This window comes from Convolutriloba macropyga, chromosome 2, assembly GCF_964194025.1.
Source record: "Convolutriloba macropyga chromosome 2, txConMacr16.3, whole genome shotgun sequence".
Lineage (NCBI taxonomy): Eukaryota > Metazoa > Xenacoelomorpha > Acoela > Convolutidae > Convolutriloba > Convolutriloba macropyga.
Genome location: NC_134469.1, coordinates 60,234,720 through 60,260,889, shown reverse-complemented (window position 1 = coordinate 60,260,889; position 26,170 = coordinate 60,234,720). Strand labels below are relative to the sequence as shown.

At 34.9% G+C, this 26,170-nt stretch overlaps 2 protein-coding genes across 5 annotated transcripts in view; one reads left to right on the top strand and one right to left on the bottom strand.

The window, feature by feature from the left end:
• LOC142334563 (DNA damage-binding protein 1-like) overlaps positions 1 to 19,956 on the bottom strand; it is a 60,214-nt gene extending 40,258 nt beyond the window's left edge. The window contains exons 1-5 of the mRNA XM_075382689.1: positions 19,658 to 19,956; positions 19,052 to 19,327; positions 17,216 to 17,450; positions 10,835 to 11,326; positions 10,129 to 10,480 (exon numbers count right to left, since the gene is read on the bottom strand). Of these exons, the coding sequence (XP_075238804.1) occupies positions 10,129 to 10,480; positions 10,835 to 11,326; positions 17,216 to 17,450; positions 19,052 to 19,327; positions 19,658 to 19,840 (1,538 nt within the window). The 5' untranslated portion in view covers positions 19,841 to 19,956. The remainder of the gene's footprint in view (positions 1 to 10,128; positions 10,481 to 10,834; positions 11,327 to 17,215; positions 17,451 to 19,051; positions 19,328 to 19,657) is intronic.
• Positions 19,957 to 22,098: 2,142 nt separating this feature from the next.
• Positions 22,099 to 25,398, top strand: LOC142335385 (uncharacterized). Of its 4 annotated transcripts, none has more exons than XM_075383848.1 (6): positions 22,099 to 22,414; positions 22,844 to 23,041; positions 23,605 to 23,941; positions 24,056 to 24,291; positions 24,655 to 24,883; positions 25,109 to 25,398. In XM_075383848.1, the coding sequence occupies exons 1-6, from the start codon at positions 22,191 to 22,193 to the stop codon at positions 25,316 to 25,318; spliced, it is 1,434 nt and encodes a 477-aa protein (XP_075239963.1). In that variant the 5' UTR covers positions 22,099 to 22,190; the 3' UTR covers positions 25,319 to 25,398. The 4 variants fall into 4 exon arrangements, with proteins under 4 accessions (XP_075239963.1, XP_075239962.1, XP_075239965.1 ...); XM_075383847.1 differs by having other exon boundaries at positions 22,101 to 22,414; positions 24,655 to 24,891; positions 25,108 to 25,398; XM_075383850.1 differs by having other exon boundaries at positions 22,103 to 22,414; positions 22,844 to 22,962; positions 23,667 to 23,941; positions 24,655 to 24,891; positions 25,108 to 25,398.
• The last annotated feature ends 772 nt before the right edge of the window (positions 25,399 to 26,170 follow it).

The window sequence follows — 26,170 nt, the reverse complement described above, 5'->3', positions numbered from 1 at the left end:
CAAATTTTGAAAATACTGGCTACTTTATTCATTTAATCACGTCACTTTCCTCTCGCAATAGCACTTTTAGAATACTTAAAGAACTTTTTCTTTCTTGTTCTTCTTTTATCAATTGATACTTAGTCTCATCAAAGAAATGTGCCATCTGCTTTCTTGAGATTTAGACTTCAACTTCTTTGTTGGTTTTATTTTTCAGCTGATACGTTCTATCTCGAACATTAGTTTTTTACTTAAAATGTTATCTTGGACAATACATGTTTTGTTAAAAAACTGAGCGGTAAGTTTTTGTTTCTATTTGTTGTCCTTCATTATTGTCTCCCATAACAAGTCCCATTGATTTTCAAATGACGCCGACGTAAACATATACAAAATTTAATTCATATATTGACTGAAAAAATATATATAATAATTGAAACAATAACCTATAATCTTAAGATAACAGCTGACGACATTCATGGCCTGGCTTCATAACTTCGTGCTTTAGTAATATAATTGTTAATTTTTCTGTGTATTTTTGTATATTTAGTTAATTTGTATTGTCCTATGGCTTCATAATACCAACTGTAGATCCCTTGAGGACATATATGTAAATCAGTCAATAATTTTTAGTTAAAAGCTAATGGTTTTTCAGTATAGAAAGAATTCCGAGTGGTTATCTAGTACCATTGTAGACAGGTCTCATCTGCTTTGTACTTGACAACTGCTATTCAGTCTTTAGGTTTTATCTAAATTTTATCTTAATTTTTCAGGTTCGATATAATAAATTGGAACTTTTTCAACCATTAATAGGCAGATCTGAAATGACTTTCTCCTTGTTTATCAAGACTTTCATTGGACGAAACGTTGAGGTGAATAATACTACGATTTATCACTAAAATTTAGTAATTTTTGTATGAGATAAATTGTGAATTTTTTGAAGTCACATTTTCATAATACTGAGAGTTAAGATTGCGTTCAAAAGAAAATCGAATTACCATATCCAAATTTTGAAAATACTGGCTACTTTATTCATTTAATGACGTCACTTTCCTCTCGCAATAGCACTTTTAGAATACTTAAAGAACTTTTTCTTTCTTGTTCTTCTTCTTTTATCAATTGATACTTAGTCTCATCAAAGAAATGTGCCATCTGCTTTCTTGAGATTTAGACTTCAACTTCTTTGTTGGTTTTATTTTTCAGCTGATACGTTCTATCTCGAACATTAGTTTTTTACTTAAAATGTTATCTTGGACAATACATGTTTTGTTAAAAAACTGAGCGGTAAGTTTTTGTTTCTATTTGTTGTCCTTCATTATTGTCTCCCATAACAAGTCCCATTGATTTTCAAATGACGCCGACGTAAACATATACAAAATTTAATTCATATATTGACTGAAAAAATATATATAATAATTGAAACAATAACCCATAATCTTAAGATAACAGCTGACGACATTCATGGCCTGGCTTCATAACTTCGTGCTTTAGTAATATAATTGTTAATTTTTCTGTGTATTTTTGTATATTTAGTTAATTTGTATTGTCCTATGGCTTCATAATACCAACTGTAGATCCCTTGAGGACATATATGTAAATCAGTCAATAATTTTTAGTTAAAAGCTAATGGTTTTTCAGTATAGAAAGAATTCCGAGTGGTTATCTAGTACCATTGTAGACAGGTCTCATCTGCTTTGTACTTGACAACTGCTATTCAGTCTTTAGGTTTTATCTAAATTTTATCTTAATTTTTCAGGTTCGATATAATAAATTGGAACTTTTTCAACCATTAATAGGCAGATCTGAAATGACTTTCTCCTTGTTTATCAAGACTTTCATTGGACGAAACGTTGAGGTGAATAATACTACGATTTATCACTAAAATTTAGTAATTTTTGTATGAGATAAATTGTGAATTTTTTGAAGTCACATTTTCATAATACTGAGAGTTAAGATTGCGTTCAAAAGAAAATCGAATTACCATATCCAAATTTTGAAAATACTGGCTACTTTATTCATTTAATGACGTCACTTTCCTCTCGCAATAGCACTTTTAGAATACTTAAAGAACTTTTTCTTTCTTGTTCTTCTTTTATCAATTGATACTTAGTCTCATCAAAGAAATGTGCCATCTGCTTTCTTGAGATTTAGACTTCAACTTCTTTGTTGGTTTTATTTTTCAGCTGATACGTTCTATCTCGAACATTAGTTTTTTACTTAAAATGTTATCTTGGACAATACATGTTTTGTTAAAAAACTGAGCGGTAAGTTTTTGTTTCTATTTGTTGTCCTTCATTATTGTCTCCCATAACAAGTCCCATTGATTTTCAAATGACGCCGACGTAAACATATACAAAATTTAATTCATATATTGACTGAAAAAATATATATAATAATTGAAACAATAACCTATAATCTTAAGATAACAGCTGACGACATTCATGGCCTGGCTTCATAACTTCGTGCTTTAGTAATATAATTGTTAATTTTTCTGTGTATTTTTGTATATTTAGTTAATTTGTATTGTCCTATGGCTTCATAATACCAACTGTAGATCCCTTGAGGACATATATGTAAATCAGTCAATAATTTTTAGTTAAAAGCTAATGGTTTTTCAGTATAGAAAGAATTCCGAGTGGTTACCTAGTACCATTGTAGACAGGTCTCATCTGCTTTGTACTTGACAACTGCTATTCAGTCTTTAGGTTTTATCTAAATTTTATCTTAATTTTTCAGGTTCGATATAATAAATTGGAACTTTTTCAACCATTAATAGGCAGATCTGAAATGACTTTCTCCTTGTTTATCAAGACTTTCATTGGACGAAACGTTGAGATGAATAATACTACGATTTATCACTAAAATTTAGTAATTTTTGTATGAGATAAATTGTGAATTTTTTGAAGTCACATTTTCATAATACTGAGAGTTAAGATTGCGTTCAAAAGAAAATCGAATTACCATATCCAAATTTTGAAAATACTGGCTACTTTATTCATTTAATGACGTCACTTTCCTCTCGCAATAGCACTTTTAGAATACTTAAAGAACTTTTTCTTTCTTGTTCTTCTTCTTTTATCAATTGATACTTAGTCTCATCAAAGAAATGTGCCATCTGCTTTCTTGAGATTTAGACTTCAACTTCTTTGTTGGTTTTATTTTTCAGCTGATACGTTCTATCTCGAACATTAGTTTTTTACTTAAAATGTTATCTTGGACAATACATGTTTTGTTAAAAAACTGAGCGGTAAGTTTTTGTTTCTATTTGTTGTCCTTCATTATTGTCTCCCATAACAAGTCCCATTGATTTTCAAATGACGCCGACGTAAACATATACAAAATTTAATTCATATATTGACTGAAAAAATATATATAATAATTGAAACAATAACCTATAATCTTAAGATAACAGCTGACGACATTCATGGCCTGGCTTCATAACTTCGTGCTTTAGTAATATAATTGTTAATTTTTCTGTGTATTTTTGTATATTTAGTTAATTTGTATTGTCCTATGGCTTCATAATACCAACTGTAGATCCCTTGAGGACATATATGTAAATCAGTCAATAATTTTTAGTTAAAAGCTAATGGTTTTTCAGTATAGAAAGAATTCCGAGTGGTTATCTAGTACCATTGTAGACAGGTCTCATCTGCTTTGTACTTGACAACTGCTATTCAGTCTTTAGGTTTTATCTAAATTTTATCTTAATTTTTCAGGTTCGATATAATAAATTGGAACTTTTTCAACCATTAATAGGCAGATCTGAAATGACTTTCTCCTTGTTTATCAAGACTTTCATTGGACGAAACGTTGAGGTGAATAATACTACGATTTATCACTAAAATTTAGTAATTTTTGTATGAGATAAATTGTGAATTTTTTGAAGTCACATTTTCATAATACTGAGAGTTAAGATTGCGTTCAAAAGAAAATCGAATTACCATATCCAAATTTTGAAAATACTGGCTACTTTATTCATTTAATGACGTCACTTTCCTCTCGCAATAGCACTTTTAGAATACTTAAAGAACTTTCTCTTTCTTGTTCTTCTTTTATCAATTGATACTTAGTCTCATCAAAGAAATGTGCCATCTGCTTTCTTGAGATTTAGACTTCAACTTCTTTGTTGGTTTTATTTTTCAGCTGATACGTTCTATCTCGAACATTAGTTTTTTACTTAAAATGTTATCTTGGACAATACATGTTTTGTTAAAAAACTGAGCGGTAAGTTTTTGTTTCTATTTGTTGTCCTTCATTATTGTCTCCCATAACAAGTCCCATTGATTTTCAAATGACGCCGACGTAAACATATACAAAATTTAATTCATATATTGACTGAAAAAATATATATAATAATTGAAACAATAACCCATAATCTTAAGATAACAGCTGACGACATTCATGGCCTGGCTTCATAACTTCGTGCTTTAGTAATATAATTGTTAATTTTTCTGTGTATTTTTGTATCTTTAGTTAATTTGTATTGTCCTATGGCTTCATAATACCAACTGTAGATCCCTTGAGGACATATATGTAAATCAGTCAATAATTTTTAGTTAAAAGCTAATGGTTTTTCAGTATAGAAAGAATTCCGAGTGGTTATCTAGTACCATTGTAGACAGGTCTCATCTGCTTTGTACTTGACAACTGCTATTCAGTCTTTAGGTTTTATCTAAATTTTATCTTAATTTTTCAGGTTCGATATAATAAATTGGAACTTTTTCAACCATTAATAGGCAGATCTGAAATGACTTTCTCCTTGTTTATCAAGACTTTCATTGGACGAAACGTTGAGATGAATAATACTACGATTTATCACTAAAATTTAGTAATTTTTGTATGAGATAAATTGTGAATTTTTTGAAGTCACATTTTCATAATACTGAGAGTTAAGATTGCGTTCAAAAGAAAATCGAATTACCATATCCAAATTTTGAAAATACTGGCTACTTTATTCATTTAATGACGTCACTTTCCTCTCGCAATAGCACTTTTAGAATACTTAAAGAACTTTTTCTTTCTTGTTCTTCTTCTTTTATCAATTGATACTTAGTCTCATCAAAGAAATGTGCCATCTGCTTTCTTGAGATTTAGACTTCAACTTCTTTGTTGGTTTTATTTTTCAGCTGATACGTTCTATCTCGAACATTAGTTTTTTACTTAAAATGTTATCTTGGACAATACATGTTTTGTTAAAAAACTGAGCGGTAAGTTTTTGTTTCTATTTGTTGTCCTTCATTATTGTCTCCCATAACAAGTCCCATTGATTTTCAAATGACGCCGACGTAAACATATACAAAATTTAATTCATATATTGACTGAAAAAATATATATAATAATTGAAACAATAACCTATAATCTTAAGATAACAGCTGACGACATTCATGGCCTGGCTTCATAACTTCGTGCTTTAGTAATATAATTGTTAATTTTTCTGTGTATTTTTGTATATTTAGTTAATTTGTATTGTCCTATGGCTTCATAATACCAACTGTAGATCCCTTGAGGACATATATGTAAATCAGTCAATAATTTTTAGTTAAAAGCTAATGGTTTTTCAGTATAGAAAGAATTCCGAGTGGTTATCTAGTACCATTGTAGACAGGTCTCATCTGCTTTGTACTTGACAACTGCTATTCAGTCTTTAGGTTTTATCTAAATTTTATCTTAATTTTTCAGGTTCGATATAATAAATTGGAACTTTTTCAACCATTAATAGGCAGATCTGAAATGACTTTCTCCTTGTTTATCAAGACTTTTATTGGACGAAACGTTGAGGTGAATAATACTACGATTTATCACTAAAATTTAGTAATTTTTGTATGAGATAAATTGTGAATTTTTGAAGTCACATTTTCATAATACTGAGAGTTAAGATTGCGTTCAAAAGAAAATCGAATTACCATATCCAAATTTTGAAAATACTGGCTACTTTATTCATTTAATGACGTCACTTTCCTCTCGCAATAGCACTTTTAGAATACTTAAAGAACTTTTTCTTTCTTGTTCTTCTTTTATCAATTGATACTTAGTCTCATCAAAGAAATGTGCCATCTGCTTTCTTGAGATTTAGACTTCAACTTCTTTGTTGGTTTTATTTTTCAGCTGATACGTTCTATCTCGAACATTAGTTTTTTACTTAAAATGTTATCTTGGACAATACATGTTTTGTTAAAAAACTGAGCGGTAAGTTTTTGTTTCTATTTGTTGTCCTTCATTATTGTCTCCCATAACAAGTCCCATTGATTTTCAAATGACGCCGACGTAAACATATACAAAATTTAATTCATATATTGACTGAAAAAATATATATAATAATTGAAACAATAACCTATAATCTTAAGATAACAGCTGACGACATTCATGGCCTGGCTTCATAACTTCGTGCTTTAGTAATATAATTGTTAATTTTTCTGTGTATTTTTGTATATTTAGTTAATTTGTATTGTCCTATGGCTTCATAATACCAACTGTAGATCCCTTGAGGACATATATGTAAATCAGTCAATAATTTTTAGTTAAAAGCTAATGGTTTTTCAGTATAGAAAGAATTCCGAGTGGTTATCTAGTACCATTGTAGACAGGTCTCATCTGCTTTGTACTTGACAACTGCTATTCAGTCTTTAGGTTTTATCTAAATTTTATCTTAATTTTTCAGGTTCGATATAATAAATTGGAACTTTTTCAACCATTAATAGGCAGATCTGAAATGACTTTCTCCTTGTTTATCAAGACTTTCATTGGACGAAACGTTGAGGTGAATAATACTACGATTTATCACTAAAATTTAGTAATTTTTGTATGAGATAAATTGTGAATTTTTTGAAGTCACAGTTTCATAATACTGAGAGTTAAGATTGCGTTCAAAAGAAAATCGAATTACCATATCCAAATTTTGAAAATACTGGCTAGTTTATTCATTTAATGACGTCACTTTCCTCTCGCAATAGCACTTTTAGAATACTTAAAGAACTTTTTCTTTCTTGTTCTTCTTTTATCAATTGATACTTAGCCTCATCAAAGAAATGTGCCATCTGCTTTCTAGAGATTTAGACTTCAACTTCTTTGTTGGTTTTATTTTTCAGCTGATACGTTCTATCTCGAACATTAGTTTTTTACTTAAAATGTTATCTTGGACAATACATGTTTTGTTAAAAAACTGAGCGGTAAGTTTTTGTTTCTATTTGTTGTCCTTCATTATTGTCTCCCATAACAAGTCCCATTGATTTTCAAATGACGCCGACGTAAACATATACAAAATTTATTTCATATATTGACTGAAAAAATATGTATAATAATTGAAACAATAACCTATAATCTTAAGATAACAGCTGACGACATTCATGGCCTGGCTTCATAACTTCGTGCTTTAGTAATATAATTGTTAATTTTTCTGTGTATTTTTGTATATTTAGTTAATTTGTATTGTCCTATGGCTTCATAATACCAACTGTAGATCCCTTGAGGACATATATGTAAATCAGTCAATAATTTTTAGTTAAAAGCTAATGGTTTTTCAGTATAGAAAGAATTCCGAGTGGTTATCTAGTACCATTGTAGACAGGTCTCATCTGCTTTGTACTTGACAACTGCTATTCAGTCTTTAGGTTTTATCTAAATTTTATCTTAATTTTTCAGGTTCGATATAATAAATTGGAACTTTTTCAACCATTAATAGGCAGATCTGAAATGACTTTCTCCTTGTTTATCAAGACTTTCATTGGACGAAACGTTGAGGTGAAAATTGCCTGAAATTGTGGGTACAAATGTTGATTTTTTTGCAAAAAAAAAACAAAATTCCCGAAATTTCTATTTATAGTGAAATTCGAGACGCAGAGAGCTTTAAATTGATAACATAGCCGGCAGATTGCCGGAATAGCTGCGAAAGAATAGACTTGCGTGCCGTAAAATAGATAAGATTTGGAAAAAAATTATCGCGAGACAGAGGTTCGAACCACCGATCCCCGTCGTAAGATCCGTCTGCATTAACCACTAGGCTACAAGTCACCTATGCTCTTACGTATTACAACCAACTTTGTTTTAGCAACAGACATAAATTCTGAATGCGAGCAATTTAGGTCACGCGAACTGCAAAAAATCAAGCGTGAAAGAGTGACTGAACGCGACAGAAAGTTCTAGAACAAAATGTAAAACGAAAAAAAAGCGTCAGACGACGAAACAAAAAAACCAAGAGCACCGCAATATAGCTCCGCTCAGCTTACAGCTTCGCAGCTATAATCACATATGCTAGCCTGTGATGCCCTCAAAAAAGTCAAAAATGGTCTGACCAAAAAAGTTGGGCTACCATAAAGTTATCTGATTTTATTTTAAAATGTGGGAACAATAAGTGCATTAAGCATTTATGCACTGTAATCGGTACTTCTTCTGCATCTTATAATATACTGGTTGAAAAGAATACCTTTAAATTTTTGAAGTCTTTGAGCAGTGAAAACAAAGCTCATGATTTCAGAAGTTATTGGAAATTTACTTAAACGTGACACAAATTACCTAATCGAATAACTAAGCGCCTGTCTTTATCTAATAAATTCCTTCTAAATTGCAGAAGAAGGCACGGCTTTTTCGGCGGATAAGTGTAGAAAATCAAATTGTTTTCAAAGCTTCTCAACTAAAAGTGGTAAAAATTAATGATTCGACTAGCTCCTCTGAAAACAAAGCAAAAAAAAGTTTAGAAAGCCTGGGTCAAAATAGAAAAGTTATTTTTTTAGAAAAAAGTTGCACTCCCATTATCGAATGGAATATGTATATCTGTTTGTTTGTAAGAAAATATACAAACTGTACATGCACGTTTTCAATTTCCAGTTCGCCGAAAAGTAAGAACTAAATCGAGTTTATTAAAAAAAAATATATCGGATAGAAAAACAGTGATCTAACTTTAATTTCAAGTAGAATAGGATTTTTAACATCAAAGTTCGGAAAAAATAGAGCTTAGGTACTGAGTTTGTTTTCTGGCCTCCTGTGGCGTGATCAATAGTCTGATTACAAAAAATAGACAAGAAAAGGGAGAACAATCACGAATTACCGATAAAAGTAATGAATGAGCCAAAAATCTAACACTCTCCGTTACCAGACAAACCTTTAAGACGAAAATTGCCCTATGTGAAAAGTAACATAATTACACACACAAATACAAACACACGCACACGCACAAACAGAGAGACACGGAGAGAGAAAAGTAATATTAAATTTTTAAAAAACATGAGCGACGACAAGTGAAAAAAAATGGCCCACTAATTGAAGAATGCTTCATGCACTTTATTTCGTTCACCAATTCCTAAAGAAAAATGTAGAGAGTAAATCGCAGGAAAATAGCCGCGATAACATTGAATTTCATTAAGTCAACAAAACAAGAATTAAGGCAACAAAACAAGAAAAACGAGCAAAATCGAAATTCAAATCAGTTTCATTAAAATTGGCCGATTGAACAAAAACGCGAAAATTACCGGCAAGAAACTTCAAAAACTCAAAAACTAAACTCATCGTGGGAAAGCTCATAGAATCTTTTTATGACAACTAGCGAGTGAACGCTTAAATTGCAACGCCTCGCCTCAAACTTGCCATTATACAAAGGAGTGAAGAAGTGAACCAAAAATTTACATTGCTTGTTTGATTTCGCTTTACAGAAACTTTACCATTTTCTACCTTCATAAATAATGGACATGCTCGGTTAATTCGGTAATAAATAGCTCGCAAACAGCAATCGGCAGTTGCTTAGCTAGTACATTCAGCAATTGTTTTCACTCGAACAAAGCATAAGTCCTAAGTTTTGGGAAGTCATGGAGCTTAGTAGGGTTGGAACTACTGAACTTACTTACCAAACCAGTCTACTCTCAAATCAAAGAGCCAGAGCTTCATGGTTCTTAAGCTAGAAACACAATAGTGTTTTAATTCTCAAAATCAGCCTGTTCAGGAGAAAAGTGCAAATATAGAAACATTCACGTGACTGCATTAGTGCAATAGCAAACGAGGAACTTTTCTCCAATCTTTCAAACAAGCGATTTTCCCAATTTTTAAGACTGCAAACATTATTTTCTTTCTAGCTTAAGAGCCTTGCAGCTGAAATTCTGGCTCTTTGATTCGATAGTAGTCCAAAACTATTCTGCCTGTTCTTATTTTAAAAATCTGACTAGCCTTATTGTATATGTGGAGGGTGGCTTCCACTCAGTCAGCACTTGACCACTTGTATCGTCGACCAGTCGGACAAAGTGTGACGTCACCTGCACAATTTGACCATGAGACACGTTACCAGCAAACAAAGTCTGCGAGTCACAACTGAATCCGGGAATGTCAAACTCCTCCACGTCTTCACCAGTGAGTCGTAACATACGAGTCTGTCCCACGAATGAGAGCACCAGTACATTATGGAAGTAGTTAGGAGGCTTAGAGTCCAGCTTCAGTGTCCACACACCCTTGATACCGAACAGATCTATTGATGCCATCTCCTGTATCCCAATTCCGTTCCGAATGATTCGCAAGGTCCCCTCTGAAACAACTCTGATCTTAGTTTTAAGAAAATATACAATACTCGACATTTCCAAAAAAATGAACATAATAGCAGGAATTTTTCTTTCAGTCACAGAAATATTCTCAAAAATAGCTTTAACAAAATATTCATAGTCACAAAAATAGCTTTAACGTCAGGAAAAATATTCTTCCGAGACAAGCTATTGAAGTTGTGGATTCGTCACTTAGTGAACAAATTAACTCGACTATTAGTAAACACACAGCTTTAATGTTCTAAAGTAGACAGATATACGAGAAATGTTTTCTTAAAAACAAAATAGCTTAAACTAGGCACAAACTAAGCAGCACAAAGTCACTGTTCAAATGTTGTTACCTGAGTCAACGCCACAACAGGTGACAATTTCATCAGGTCCTTGGTTCTCGTTCCTTACAACTGTGAGATCCACAATCGGCCCCAAATTGGTGATGGTCTCGACAATGCTGATGTTCGACTCATTCTCAGGCACCAAGTACTCATTCAGCTTCAAAACTTGGCTGTCGCCTAACTTGCTTCCCACAAAGACGTAACAATTGTCCAGGTAAGTTATGCACTCTGGTATGGTCACGTGGCCAAGCAGAGTGATCTCCAAGTTCTTAACTTTGGGGTTGTCCGCTCCTGAGTCTGTGTCTTGTAGCTGTAATAGAAAAATGCGTCCTTTCATGTCTCCCAGGAGGAATCGGTTATAATCAATAGGCGCACAGACTGTAATGAGAGCGTCTTTGATGATTGGAGGCGCGATTGGTGAGTAGTGTTCTCCCTGGTGGTACGTAATCGACTGTGCAGCAATGATAAGAACTCCGAAAAGGGGCGCAGGAACCGGAACCACTAAAAACAAAACCCAAAAATTAGAAGAGATTGGTAGTAGCACAAAAAACCAGTCTTTTTAGGTTTTCAGCTAATGCTAAATTGAAGCATATTCAAATTCTTTGGGCAACGAAAAACTACAATAAAACTGTTTCTACTTTCAACTCCTCATTTGCCATTTAAAATTGGTCGAATACAAGTTGTTTTAGCCATAAACTCTGTGAATTAACATGCTGACATCAGAGACCAAACTTCGACAAAGCAAACATTTAAATCTAAGAAAGACCAACAATACAATTTAAAAAATCTGAAATTGTGCACCAGATCAAGACGGTACGGACCACACATCATGGAAAACGTCACAAAAAACTAACGAGTTCTTAATACGTATAAAAGATTACTTATATACACAAACTAATAACAAAATTTTGGTTTAAAAAGCAGTCAAAAATAGTTCAAGGAATTGGAAGTAAAAACGAGCGGGATCTATCTATAATAAAATCGTTAAAGTACCATTCCAGCAACAATCAATTGAAAATTGAACACCCTACAATCAGTTGGAAATTTCAAATGCACCTAATACCCCAACTCTCATGCAAACACTAGCAAAAACAAAAGTCAAATCAGAAGTTGGTTATTACTCACTTTAATAATTCTGAAAGGAAAAAAATAGTGTTGAGGCGTTCCCATATAGCAATATGACTATCTATAATTGATATTAAGCTTTCGTTGTTAAGCATGATCTTAAGCATCCATTAAGAATGATTCGAAAAAGCTGACTGTGGATACAAGACTGATTATAACCACCTTTAGGGGATAAAAACGAGACGATCGAGGGATTAAAACTGTGATGGATTGAAAGAAAACGAGGGGAACAAAACTAGAGGAAAACAAAAGGACAAATTCTTCTACCTAAAATTTCAAGAGCAAAAGACAGATCCCAGGATCCATCCACAAGACACACAGAAAGCGAGATGTGTACTGGTGAAAGCACTCATCAATATATCTTTTCATAACGCCGCAGAAGTTTACCCAAATTTTCACGGGCAAATCTGCCCCATATTTGCATCTCTTGTTCGTTTTTGCTATATTAATACAATAAAAATGCAACAATACTGAGAAAAAAAGATACTTTAGCGAAATCAGCCAAAATCGAACGGAATTGCGCAACCCGTGTTTGCCAAAAAGTCAAAATTTTAACCGCAGAATTGAGATACAAGCTGTGTACACTATTTCTCGATCGCTATGTATAACAACCTCGCTCGATTTAGATATCTCTTTGGTACTTAGCGTAACTCGATTCGATTTCAAGCTGAATGTATCTAAAATCCTCAAATTGTGCCAAATTTTATGTTTAATGCGCGCTTTTGAGCATGTAAAAAAGGTTTAATGGTTCATTAATTGATAGCAATTGAAAGTGAATAAAAGTGGTTTAAAAGTTAATAATACACCATACAGGTCTCAATCTTAACAATGTCTTTTTTTTTAAAAATTGTAGGCCAGGAAATGGGGTTGACATCACCGCACTCCCCACAGTTTCTTTGAAGAATTTTCCCAGAAAAAAAATCAATTATAATATAGATAAGATTCCATAAGCTTTTGATACGATAAAGGTACATAAAATTCCATATAGGGCTGAAACTTACAACAATCTTTTATTTCTTTTCAATTATTGGTCGGGAATCGGGACCGAAGACACCACACACTCCCAAAGCCTTTCTTTTGAGGGATTTCATAGAAAAAAAATCAATTATATTAGCAAAGATTTGATGTTATTATGATACGATAAAATGAAAGATTACCAGATCTAACTGGCTAAAAACCTCGGATATGAGTGATACTTCAGGGAATTGTTTCATTGGTTTTCTATCTAGGAATATCATTCTAATTGCAAAAATTTCACATGCGCAATTATTTTAACATTCATTTTCTTTCAGAAAAACTCCTAAATTTTGGGTCTGGTTTTTGCGTATACTTACATATGTTCAGTAACATATCTATTGTCAGGTGTCTTTTTTCCGAAAAATCAATCAATTCCTCCTAAGCAACTAATAACACGTTCATCCTCTTATCATCAATTATTCATCCTAAGCGACTCTTCTGAATACTTAGAAGAACAAAATTTTACCAAGATATCATTTTGCTTTGGGATATCATTTGGTTGTGTGGTGATTCATTCGGTCCTGGTGGTGTATTGGTGATTCCCGACCTACAAAGCAAAAACCTTTTGTCGTAACAATTTCTTCTCACTGGTGAAAAGATTTGTCTAAGCCCTATATGGTATTTAAACCACTTTCTCATGCTCAATTAATAGAGCTTTAAATCACTTTTGCATGCTCAAAAGAGCGCATTAAATTAGACACAGCTGCGGATAAGAGAAACATTTAAAGTAAAAAATAGATACCAAAAGATAGCAAAATCTACAAGACGTGTGACCTAAATTTCAATTTGAAAGTATCTCAATGTCATGAAAACGGCCGAACAACTCTTGCGAAAACAGATGCAAAGCTTATTTCCTAATTTTGCTCATCTAGTTTTTATTTTTCAAGCCATTTTTATGGCGGAAATTTTAGGGCATACCTCTGCGTCGTAAGCTAATTTCAGTTGGATTAAAGCAACCGCAAAACCGTAGCGTTAAAGCAACAGTCGAAGAAAGCAACAGGCAAGGGCAATAAATATTAGGTTAAACGAACCCTTATCGAGCTATATTTGTTGTCATGTTAACAGAAATCGGTTCTTGTGTTTCTCAAAAACAAAAAACATAGCCAAAACAAATAATCAATTGTATCCGCAAAGCTTCTTTGATCGCTTAAAAATTTTCAATATTACGCAAGCATTTCATTTATTCGGTAATATCCGCCGGTTGTTGAAACCTGTCATTGATGAGACTACGAAATCCGACAACAAAGTGAACAATAAACTTGCAGAAGTAAAAAAATTCTCGAAAACTATTAGTGTCAAAGTCATACAAAGCATTAGCATTCAACGTTTAGCAGACTATTTCGATTAATCGAGTCCCCATAAGCAATCAATGAGGCTAGACCCTAAAGATATAAAATGATTAAGTGACAGAGTCATGAAAACTTTAAATTGGAATCAACAATTGGGTTCAACTATATCTCATTGGCAACCAGTCAGGCCTCTCAACAATGATACTAAATGAAAAGACAGTGGAAATAAAAAAGGCGCAAGACACCAAAAGATTTTCCCCTTTCAGACACCAAAAAATTTGTTCAGGAATATATTTCTCAATTCACTTTAAACGGTGTTTTTAAAATGCACTGCAAAGCAACTCGATTTTTTGCTCCGCTTACTATTTTGCTCCGCTTACTACTTCAACGTGGCTAAAACCATAACTCTAAGTTGACGTTTCACTTACGTGCAAAAGCAAAAAAAGGCAAAGAGGTCTTAAAAAACACAGACGGAAAAATTTTGGAAGCAACTTGAGAGCGTCTGAGCTTCGCAAACAAAACCGTGGTTGTAGAGGCAACCATTATCATTTTCAATTTTGTATTTACTCTTGACCTCATCATGTTTGAATAAAATCTTCGTAAAAACTTACACCAATATCCTAACACGAAAATTTAGAGCATGACATTAATAAAATCATTAACTACAAAAACTAAGACATCATTCCCTATCCATGCTACAAGCTGTAATTTGAATCATAAAATCCTTGATAAATGGAAACTTTATATTACTAATAACATATCTGGTAGCGTTGAAAATCGACAAAACTTTTAGGATGGACAAACTTCAATAGGTCCAAAAAACTGACCGGTCTAACAACTCATGATAAGGGTCTTACACAATACAGAACTCAACGCAAGGGAAACTGCCATCTGAGGGGCATATTGTGAAAGCATAATGAAGAAACTCTTAATAAATAAACTGACTTATTCACAAAGGAAAATTTAGACCGAAGAAAACACTTAAACTTTTTGACGTCATAGCAATGAAAACAATAAGGAAATCACTAAGAAAATATACAATCAAAATTTCAATCAAGATACAATCAAGATATAATTATCATCAAAAAAACTCGATGAAATCTTATGATTTGTAAATAATTACAGTCTCAAAAACATTATCGGGTTTAAAGTTGTCAACAAACTAAGGTTATTAGTTAGAACCCCGTAAAAATCTCTGCGATCAAAAAGAAACATTTGGAAATAATACGGCAGCTAATATTCTAAATGAACTAAATTATTCAAAGACTAGAACCTGGTACTCAAGAAAACACTTCAAAACTTTACAATAGCATGAATTTTATAATAGCACTGCGACAAAGAAAACAGAAGAAATAATGAAATGTTGTTGGAGATAGCATTTCAAAATGAGACGAAACTATGGCAAAAATTTAATTAATCACGAAAAAGATAAAGGAAACAGAAAAATATCTTATGGCAAAAAAATACTTTACAAACAACATTTAGCGCCATTCCAAGAAGAAGCCAGTCAAAAACATTTTAGAATGATGTTGCTGCAAAATGGAGAATACGCTAACATTGTTTAAAAAAGTATTTCGTATTTGTTTTTTGAAACTTAAAAAAATTAACTGAAAAAAAAACGTCGAAATATAATTGAAACTTATTATCAAACCAATTTTTACTGAACTTCAAAGATTTAGCGCCATAATAGTCTTATTGCTACTAAAACAGAATTAAAACTCAACAGTGAACAGAAAAGCTTTTTCTACCAATTAAAACTAAAATACACACAAAAAGGCTTTGATAAAAAATGGCCGAAATCGGATTAGCATGTTTTCAATTTTAAAAAATGCCCAACATCAAAAAGAGGCGATCACTGCCTGTACTAATAAACAGACATTGTCACACACACTGATTTGTTACAGAAAATTCTATTCAAAGATCCATAAAAAATTAATAAAACCCCCATAAAAATCGACAAAAGTTAGATAAATTTGTGCCGACTTTGCAGGCTTGAAACGCATTATTGGGCTCTCAACAATACTGTGGTATCAATTTCAGAGTTTTATATACTCATTTTACATAAAGCGTCGACTAAAAATGTTTCCACCAAAAACCTAATTACAACTGGGCCAATTGGACAAGAAAAGGCTAAAATGGTTACGCCAATATGCGCCACTCTGTCAAAAACACTTTGCAAAGTCGAAAATTCATTAACTCCACGCAGCACATGATCTAAATTCTTCTCTCGCTCAGAAAAAATAAGTTCACACGTCAACTTTTCTCATTTTCGCTTTTAGGTCAAAACGCCGTCAGAACAAATAGTACTTCCGGTAAAAAACAAACATCGAGAAAAACAGTACTCCTCTTCGCGTCGTTAAAAAGACAGCGCACCAATACAATCCAAAAAATTTGGATTTTCAAAAATAAGCTCGCTGTAATAGCTGAGAAGATATTCAACTGCCCTTTAGACCGTGAATTAAACCCGCACAGCATAATTCAGTGGTGCGGGTGGAGTGAGTAAGTGTGTGGAGGGGTGGCGGGGGTTTCTAACTCCCGAGTTCGAATTGTCCTTCACTCCATGAATTTGTCTCTTTTGAAACTGGTATGTAGGACATTTACAGAATTGCAGAGATCGAATGACCCGAGCGTTACCAGTTAACAACGTTCCTCAAGACAGGAGTTCACTCAAATTCGTTGGTCAAAATCAGTAGAAAAATCGGTAGTACGAAAACTTGCATAAAAAGATCAAAAAGAATAAGATAGTTCCAACACAAACTTCGTTTGAGAGCAAAAAAGTGTTGTAAAGTACAACAAATCGTACGTTCCCAGTATTTGATAACGCCAAATTTAAATTCTGGAATTTATTTCACTTTCCTTTTTTGTGTTATAATAATACTTCCTTCCCTCTTAATTCTAAATCTTAGTATGCTAAATGTAGTATGGCGCCATCTGACAGCAAGTGGCTATTTGAAATTACCCATTGATGATTCGATTTCAATGTTGTCTTGTTTCCAGGGCCCCTTGCAGAGATCCTTAGAAGAGACGTTGATTTCGTACGTTTTAGCATGCCGGCCGGCATGAGTATTGTATATGAGACACAGTGTAGGACTACTGTCACAGCCATGCAGAAACGTCATGTCAATTATGTTAATTTCTTCACAACGCACAATGAAGGCCGTCATCTCCGTCATTTCGGGGGTCATGGGAATTATCTATATCAAACAATAACTTAAAAAATACAACTTAAAAGTTTGTTTTCCAAACCACCAGACGCTACAAATCTCTAAATTATTGTACATCTCTCCCGGTAGGAGCTTGGAAACAAACCATTTAGTTAAACAGCATCCTTGTAAACTGAACAGATTTATTAAAGCTCAGTATACGTTTTAGAAATCTTTTTTAATGGGAGAATATATACAAAGAGAAAAGCGTCTTTTAATTAAATGATGAGATATTTTGACTAATAATCTGTTTAACTTATTGCTGCTTCTAAAAGCAGCCCTCAAATAACCTTTCAATTCGATTCACAAACACTCACTTGACCTTATCTCACTGAGTTAAAGAAAAGAAATGTCAATTTCAGGTTGAAGTCATTTTTGAGAGTGAGGTAAGTCACCTGAGACCAAAATTTAATCATATGATTAAACAAAAAAACTGGCTCCACTAAGAGTGAAAAATGACGTTCCGCACACAATTAAGTTGAAATTGCATGAACGAATGAACAAAAAGTAGGTTTGAAAATTTGGCGTCATATGGGCGTAACAAAAATATTGAGGACAAAAAAAACCTAACAGGCTAGTCCTGGCACAATTCAAAGAATTTTCATTGATTAAACAAAAGACTAGACCTTGAATGGACAATAAATGGATTGGGAAAGCCACTTAGAAATAAAATCTGGTCAGAAATTCAAAACAGAGGAAAAATAAAAGTAAAAAAAATCGACTTTCTTGCTAGTCAAAAAAGACTAGCGAGAAAGTCATTTTTTTAAAAAAAAAACACCGCTTTCTTACTGTGCTCTGAAGTTAGTGACGCAATTTCACGCCGCAAAACCACTCGCTCTTTCCTTCCACTTCGTGCTTCAGCGTGACTAAAATCACTTCTCCAATTGACTCTCCAAAAATCATGAAACTGTGTGAACAGATCATTAAAAAAAGATAAGGCCCCAATACAATTCAATTTCTTTGAATTGTAAAAAGCCAAGAGAAGGCCAACAATAGCCACAGCTATCACTTTGTGGCTATTCAAAACATAACACCATTCTTGTAGCTTAAAGAAGCTACTTTTTGATTTTTAAAAATTACCAATTGTTTCCCAGAGTGAAGAAGAGGAACAGTAAAAATCAATTGGAAAAGCAAGTAGCGTTTTCAGTGGGTAAGTTTCCATCGAGGAGGTTTTCACAAACTGCTTTGTATGCTTCGTAAAGCTAGAAATTCTTTAAACATTTTACAATAGTTTCAGCACTTAGAATTTTTCTGATTTATTATTCCTGTAATAATCATCAATTTTTTGCGTCCGCTGATAATGAAAAAAGTTTTCACTTTGAGGAAAAAAGTAAAGCTTTTAACATACGATCACTCCTGTTAACATCCAGCGTCTAGTCGAAACTTGACTTTGTGGCTTTCGATTTCCAAGATGAAACATTTTATCCATCAATCCTTATAATTGAACGATTAATATTAGTTTCATCTGTTCGAGTAAACACTAGAGAATTTGCCTTCTCTCCGACAAGTTGTGTTAAACACTCATTCATGTCGTGGAAAGAACAAAAGGTATGAAGTAACAAGCTTTAGTAATAAGGTCAAAGTAGCCGTACCTTTATGTTGCCATCATAGATGCGTATTGCAATGCATCGACACTTGGGGTCCACCGTTGCCTTTGGTCCGTACTCGGAGGGTCTGCCGACTCTTTCCCGCATATTGCCATGACACCTGGTCAATACTTCAAACTCATTACCCGACATCTGTCCACCTGGTACGAACTCCAGAATTGCTGCATCGTGCTTTTTTGTAAGCATGAACAGGAAGTCTTTCTCACTCCCAGGCGGACGGAAAGACTCCAAGCAGCACAAGCGCCCAAAAATGGGAATGTCCTAAAACGAAGATTTTATTCTAATCAAATCGCACGAATTTTCTCAGGATAAATTCAAAAACCAGAAAAACCAGGAATTCAAAAACCAGAATTCAAAAACCACGAGATTTGGCCTCAGTCCAAAAGCAAAATACCTACTCCTTAAGTATCCCCCTCCCAAAAAAGAAAAAAGTGTACAGAATTGATTGTCGTTAATATTAATACTGAAATGTTTGAGAATGCTAGATGCTCATAATTTAGCAAACATTCTTCAACGGGATTAGTTTCGTTATTTAGTTGTCCACAATGGTCAGCGAGTGATTTTTATGAAGGGGTGAGACATGCGACGAACCCTTGATAATTTGAGACCCTCTGGTTGCACATAGTAAACTTCGAGGTGAGAGAATTTGGCCACGATGAGGTTGATATCAGTTGAGGATGTGAAGTTGCCAGTGATGCAGTGGCTGACAGCAGTTGGCTTGTGGCCACTCACAACGTAGAAGTTGCCACCAGCTGCACTTGCTGTACCACTCATTTTGATAACCAAAAAGGTGCTTATGTCAATTTTGTAGGAAAGATCTCCTGCGCTATTTACAACTCAAGCGAACTCACTGTTGATCAATGTATAAGACAGCTCGCAAGTACAGTTTACAATCTGAAAAAGCTTAATAATAATTCACATTTTCAACAGTTCAAAAATTGATTTGCGCCCGATAACCACAAGGCAAAAATGGTGTTTAACTCTGTTACAAAGTCGACTGTTGGGATCTAGAGGATCACCTGATAGCCTCTTTACATAAATTTCAGTTTCCTATGCTTTCTACTACTACACAACCATGTGCTCTTGTTCAGCTAGTTTGAGTCTTTTGTTCGATTTCATGCTTCTGTTTTGTTTACTGCAGTGCTTTACAATTTTCAGAGTAAAATGACAAGGACTAATTTTGCAGCATTTCCTGCAGAGCCGATTTGAAACGAATACCGACACTAATTAATAGGGCATTAAAATCGAGGCATTTCCTAAATGTTTTAGACAACCAATCTAAATAAACAAAACGAGGCGACTTCTAAAAAATTAATTTTGGAACTTCTAAGACAATCAGTTGAACAAAACAGCTCTGCTGAACAACAGAATGTTCAGAGCAAGAAATTTAACAAAGAATTCAAAACACAGAATTGAATGCGTTATCAATATTTTCATCACCCCAGAAGAACAATAAGCAAGTGAAAAGACGTTAATATTTTTCATAAAATCAAAAGTGTGCTTTTTTTATTATACCACTAAAATCGGAAGGCATTGAAATAATTATGTGTCAAATTAGGTGATTTCGATTGGTCTTATTACATCGAACACTATTATGTGAAAAAATAATACGTTGAAAAGTTGTTCCATGCTTGCTGCGCTGTTTGGTGTGCCATAAAAATGCCACAAGTTTTCGCTTTCACATTTGGAGTCAATAAGGATTTTCTCAGACCTCATTCTTGAGAATTTTCTACGGGAGGAATAAATTGGAAGTAGGAGCAGTCACTGGTAAAGCCCAAACAGCATTAAGTGGCTGAGCAAATCTCTTGGAGCCGAACGCCTTATTAGTCTCTAGTATTCGGTTAGTATTCAACTATCCGAAATTGTTTTGAGGAGACATAAATTCATGGTGTGACAGGCGGTTCTTTATCTCAACCCCCCCCCCCCCCCCACTCACTTTCTCACCCCCCCCCCCCCCACCCCCACCCAAAAAAATCGTAGATAGCTACTACCGAAGCCAACTACTCGTCCATCGTTTGAGAGCAATTCGTCTGATATTTGTCAGCTGTGTTCTTGTCGATTTCGGAATCTTCCGGCTATGTTGCTTTTTTCTCTAACTGATTTTTTCTAAGAGACAGAAAATTTAAGTTACATCTATGAAGAAGTGGGTCTTTTGTCGGTTAATCACGTTCACCCCAAACAAACTGAGTGTACATTACATAGTCATAATAAAGTCCTAGCTTGCTATGCAATAACAACAACAAACGTTGAACAAATGGGTGTCGTGTCAAAGATAACGCTGGAAAGTAAGATCCAAAGGAGCTCTTACCTTTTTTTAAACAAAACCGCCGAGTTCATTATATAGCAGCCCATGCCCGACTGCCAATGCAGCTAAGATAAATCTGCTGTTAAAAAAAACCATTTAAAAAAGCTTCTAAAACATAACCAAAACACGTCGGGCGACTGCCTCTCGAACGACGCACGGGGAGTCAGCAACGACCCACTAGTAACCACACAAAATTGACCCTTTCACCCGCGAATTTAAGCCTACACAGCAGAGGCGACTTAATCCTTCGGGTATTACAATTTACCCCCAAAAACCATTCAAAAGGATCTTTCTCGTTTGTCCCCACTCCAGCTTAGTGCGCGCGTGCATATTATTTGTACGCACCCCCAAGCGCGCATGCGCCATATTATCCATACTGATTTACTATGTAATGACACGCACTCTGTATCTGGGGGTGCATGATCCAATAGAGCAACCAACAGGACTAACACAATTCCGAAAACTTCGTTGGAGAGTAATTAATTACCATGGCAATAAAAATTCGGGATCTTTTCCGTTTGTGCCCCCCCCCCCCCCAGCTTAGTGGGCGCATATTATTTGCACCCCCAAGACGCACGTGTAATATTTTACATAATGATTTACTATGTAATGGCACGTGTTCTGTAACTGGGGGGCGCATAAAGTACTGGGGGGGGGGGGGCACAAACGGAAAAGATCCAAAATTCGCTAAGTATGTATGCTCGTATCGATCTTCATTTGCTCATCGTTGTGCTTTTGAAACTAAATTAAAATTGGAACCAAAAAGAAATATGCACGTGATTCATATTCTAAACAGCGAGACACAATGTGTTTGTTGAAATGAACAACTGGCAGTGGATGCCAGACGCGACTGGCGCACGAATCACAGCTTACTTCTCCCTCTCTACAATATATAAACAGTTATTTGGCACAGAATACAGCCCTTTTGAACAGAAGGAGCAGGCGGACTTATCATCAACCAGTAATTACCACTGGCAATTGTGGGCAACAACAGCCGAACAGCCAGTAGCTGATCTCGAATTGGATCCTAACCCAATATACGGGCAACTCTCACTATTATTTCACTCTCACTATTTCATCATTAAATTCTTAGGATGTACTAAATATCTCTGCTTAAAAACACAATAGTACAAAGGGTAAGTATCCAAAAATTTAGATCTGGCCACATTTTGGCGAAATACATTTTTTTTCATTTTGCACCACTGTAACGACGTGAATGGGAGTCACTGTCGCTAATTTTTTATTCCAATCAATTGCCATTACTCAAATGATAGGTATGCAACAATAGAAGAAAGAGCCAATAAACGTTTTTGCCAGTATTTCAGTGTTTTTTACACTCTAGCGCTCACCCTTACCCTCACACCCCCAAAAATTATAATTCTCGCTATTGTATATTTCAAGAGTAAATTGGTGGCAGCGTTACATGGTTTATGGAACCATTATTGAGTGAGAAAAATAACGGACAACAACAGTTGGGAGCAGATAGTGACAAGCCAATACTTGGTGTTACCAGTCCAGATATTAATTGGAACTATTTTGGGCATCTCACTGCATCGGCTAATACTACAAATGCTACGATCTGTTAATCGAAGTCGCTATCGGAACTCAAACCAAACAACCGAATCAGGAATTTTCTTAGAGGCATCCTCAACTATTAGCTGGAAAATTGGGTCTTTCCCAGTATACCCCCCCCCCCCCCCCAGTTTAGTGGTCAGATAACCTATAGCCCCCCAATCATGGTAAATATACCATAATGGGGGGGGGGGCTATAATTTAATGGGGGCTATAATGGGAAAGACCCAGAAAATTAACTAAAATATAAGATATGCACACCCAGTATCACAAATTCCAGCACTTCGTTTTTACAAAGACTTAGTTTCCAGTCGTTTCTCTGTACATATCAGGCAAATAATTTTGCACTCTGCTTATTTTCAGCCACCTTATAGTGGTAAGAATCAGCTTTGGCACCAAGTCTTTCACATTAGAGCCCCTCGCGCGCTAGTTATGAGATGGGGGCGGCGGTGGTGATGTTTGCCTATGAAACAAGAAAGTACGAAAATGGAGGTAGTTCCCAGCCCCACACCCACTTTTCCGGGTTTTTCCAAGTTAACCCCCCACCACGAAATGAGAGCCTCCACTATGGAACATTAACTTTATTGAGGCAAAACCACTGCGTTATATGCTGAATAAGTTGGAGGTATACAAGAGAAAGACCTTTTTTCTAATTAAAAAGAACAAGAACTCGGAAAAAAATAGACCTGATTCCTCTATTTGCGTCCCTGCTGCTGCCATCAGACATGGACATTCAGGCATGTCATGAAATGGACAAGGATGTGGACAGTTGTAATGACGACTTCAGTAGTTGCGATCTAGAAGACATAGATGTGAACCAGTGTGTGCATGATGCGAACATGAGGAGAGCCATGAGCATGTTGTCAGTAGTGAGCAGTCCTCCTGAGGACACTGCCAGTGTGCAGCTCCTCACAGCAGCCCCCTTAGACACGACAGCTGATACATTCACAGATGAGCAACAGCTGCTCAATTTGGATTTGCCTCTCTCATTTGAACAGGCACATTAAAACCTCAAAATTTGGGATTATTCTGCTCCACCTCTACAAGCAAAAACTTCTTATCGCCACTTCTCAGCTTTGTAGTTCTAATGATGAAACTGCTGTTTTGTTTAGGATTCAGTAGAGGCAATGAATACAGAACTGTCGCCAGACTCTGAGACACGAAACAACAATCACCATGACAGCATCAGCATCAAAAGACAGAGCAGCGAAGGTGAAGAGTCGAGTGCAGACAGCACATCCTTCGTGGTGGCCACGCCTGGTATAGAGAGAGTAGAAAGTGCCCGAATTGAGAGTCTAGAAGAGCAGCATCGCAAACCGACAGTCTACAATGAGACAGGCCACATTAGGCAAGTGATTATCTTAGTGAACATCTCGCATCTCGAAACTGTTCTAGACACGTTTCAACTGCAAATGACATTTTAACCGCAACTGAGATATCCACAATTTGTTTAGAAGAGACTTTATGTGCACTTGCACAAACAGCGCGGTTCCGTAGTTCCTTGAAATACATTTAACTACAGTCCACTTTATTCGCAGTTCATTGACATGTCATAAGTCAAATAACTAATCCCTCCGAAGTTTACTTGGAAACGTAACTTGCGAAATGCTTCCTTTTAGAGCAGTAGATCTAAACAGCTAAAATTAAATTGTAAGTGTGTGTATTAGGATAATCAAAATGTGTGATAATTGATACATTTTCCTTGCTCCAGTGTGAAAGCGGCTGCCAGGCTATTTGAAAAGAACATTTCTCCAATATCAGTCACATCTCGGCTCCCCAAGCCTAAAATCCCAACCACTCCTCGACAGCATCGACGAAGTCTACGCTCACCCGATCAGATCTCCAAGACACGTTGGGACGCATTCGAGTCAACTACCCCACGCAAATGTGCAGTCAACCATACACCACATGCACAAATCAACGCAGCCTCGGGAGACAGGAAAACAGGGTTTTCACACCATAACATGTTCTGCTACCTGCTGATAGAGCAGCTCCCCATCCAATTTTTCACGCACTAACATTTTAAATTTATGTACTTATTCTGAGCATTTCTCCTTCACAATTTCAGACATTGCTCTAAAACAATGTCTGTTGAATTTTTGCACAGACAAGTGAATCATTACTCAAAAAGAAACTGAGCTCCAAGTGTGAAAGTCCCCACCAGGGAAGTTAATCGATGCAAAAAGTCAGAGACTATATCCACGAATTGTTGCAGAAAAATACGTGAAATCGAAGACAGACAGAGCGGATTAAAAGCATTGAGGGATAGACAGTGTATTAACGATACAGTCCATAATAAGAAGACAAAATCGAGCGATGTCACTGACAATGAAATAGTCTCGGAGACCACTGAATGGGTAGTGTACAATGACTGAGCAAAATCAGTCAATGCTTATGAACAATCCAAGATGTTGAAATTAGAAGTCATAACTGATTTAATGGATTTTTTCAATTATTCTCCTCCCACTGGACCCTAGAAGAGAACTGCCCCATCTCAACTACGCTTAATATCAATAATATTTAAAGATTAGCCTCCATCTAATGCATTACTCTGCTTGGTAAAAAATTCTCTTCAAAAATAGTCTCCTACTCCCCCCCTAAATTGCAATCTGAGGGGCGCTTCTTGAATAAACTATTGAACAAGGGATCATTTTTCCAGAGAGACCATAAAATCAAGGAGGACAACCTTGGATAGATCAAAAATGGCAAACCCTGTAATGAAAACAGACGATAATTATAGGATACAGTGGGAAACTGGTTACCGAAAAGTTTGAAACAAGCATATTTCCATTGCATTCTGGAGACATTTCTTAGCCATCAATTATTAAAATGCAGTTTTTTAAGCTTAATTAGCCATTTAGTAGTCCGGAAAACAATAAAAAAGAGTAAATAAAGTGATGATAGGTTTAATCCATTTTGCGCCTTTTCTACCGGATTTAATCGGTTATTCACAAAAATCCCAACATTCTATCAAACCGGGGCAAAACAAAGTTTAAAAAATTAACTTAGCAAGTTCTCTTAAATCCTGGGATATAATCAGGGAATTGAGACGATAAAATCCAAATCTTAAGGGAATTAATAAATTATCTCGGAGTGCATCAAATTATCATAAATTAAACATAAAATTATTTATCTATCCGGGCCTGCCAGACACCTTAAGGCAAGGGTTATATCTGTAATTTATCGAAAAGTGCAAGTTCTTCTTTTTGAAAAAAAAACAAGTTAGC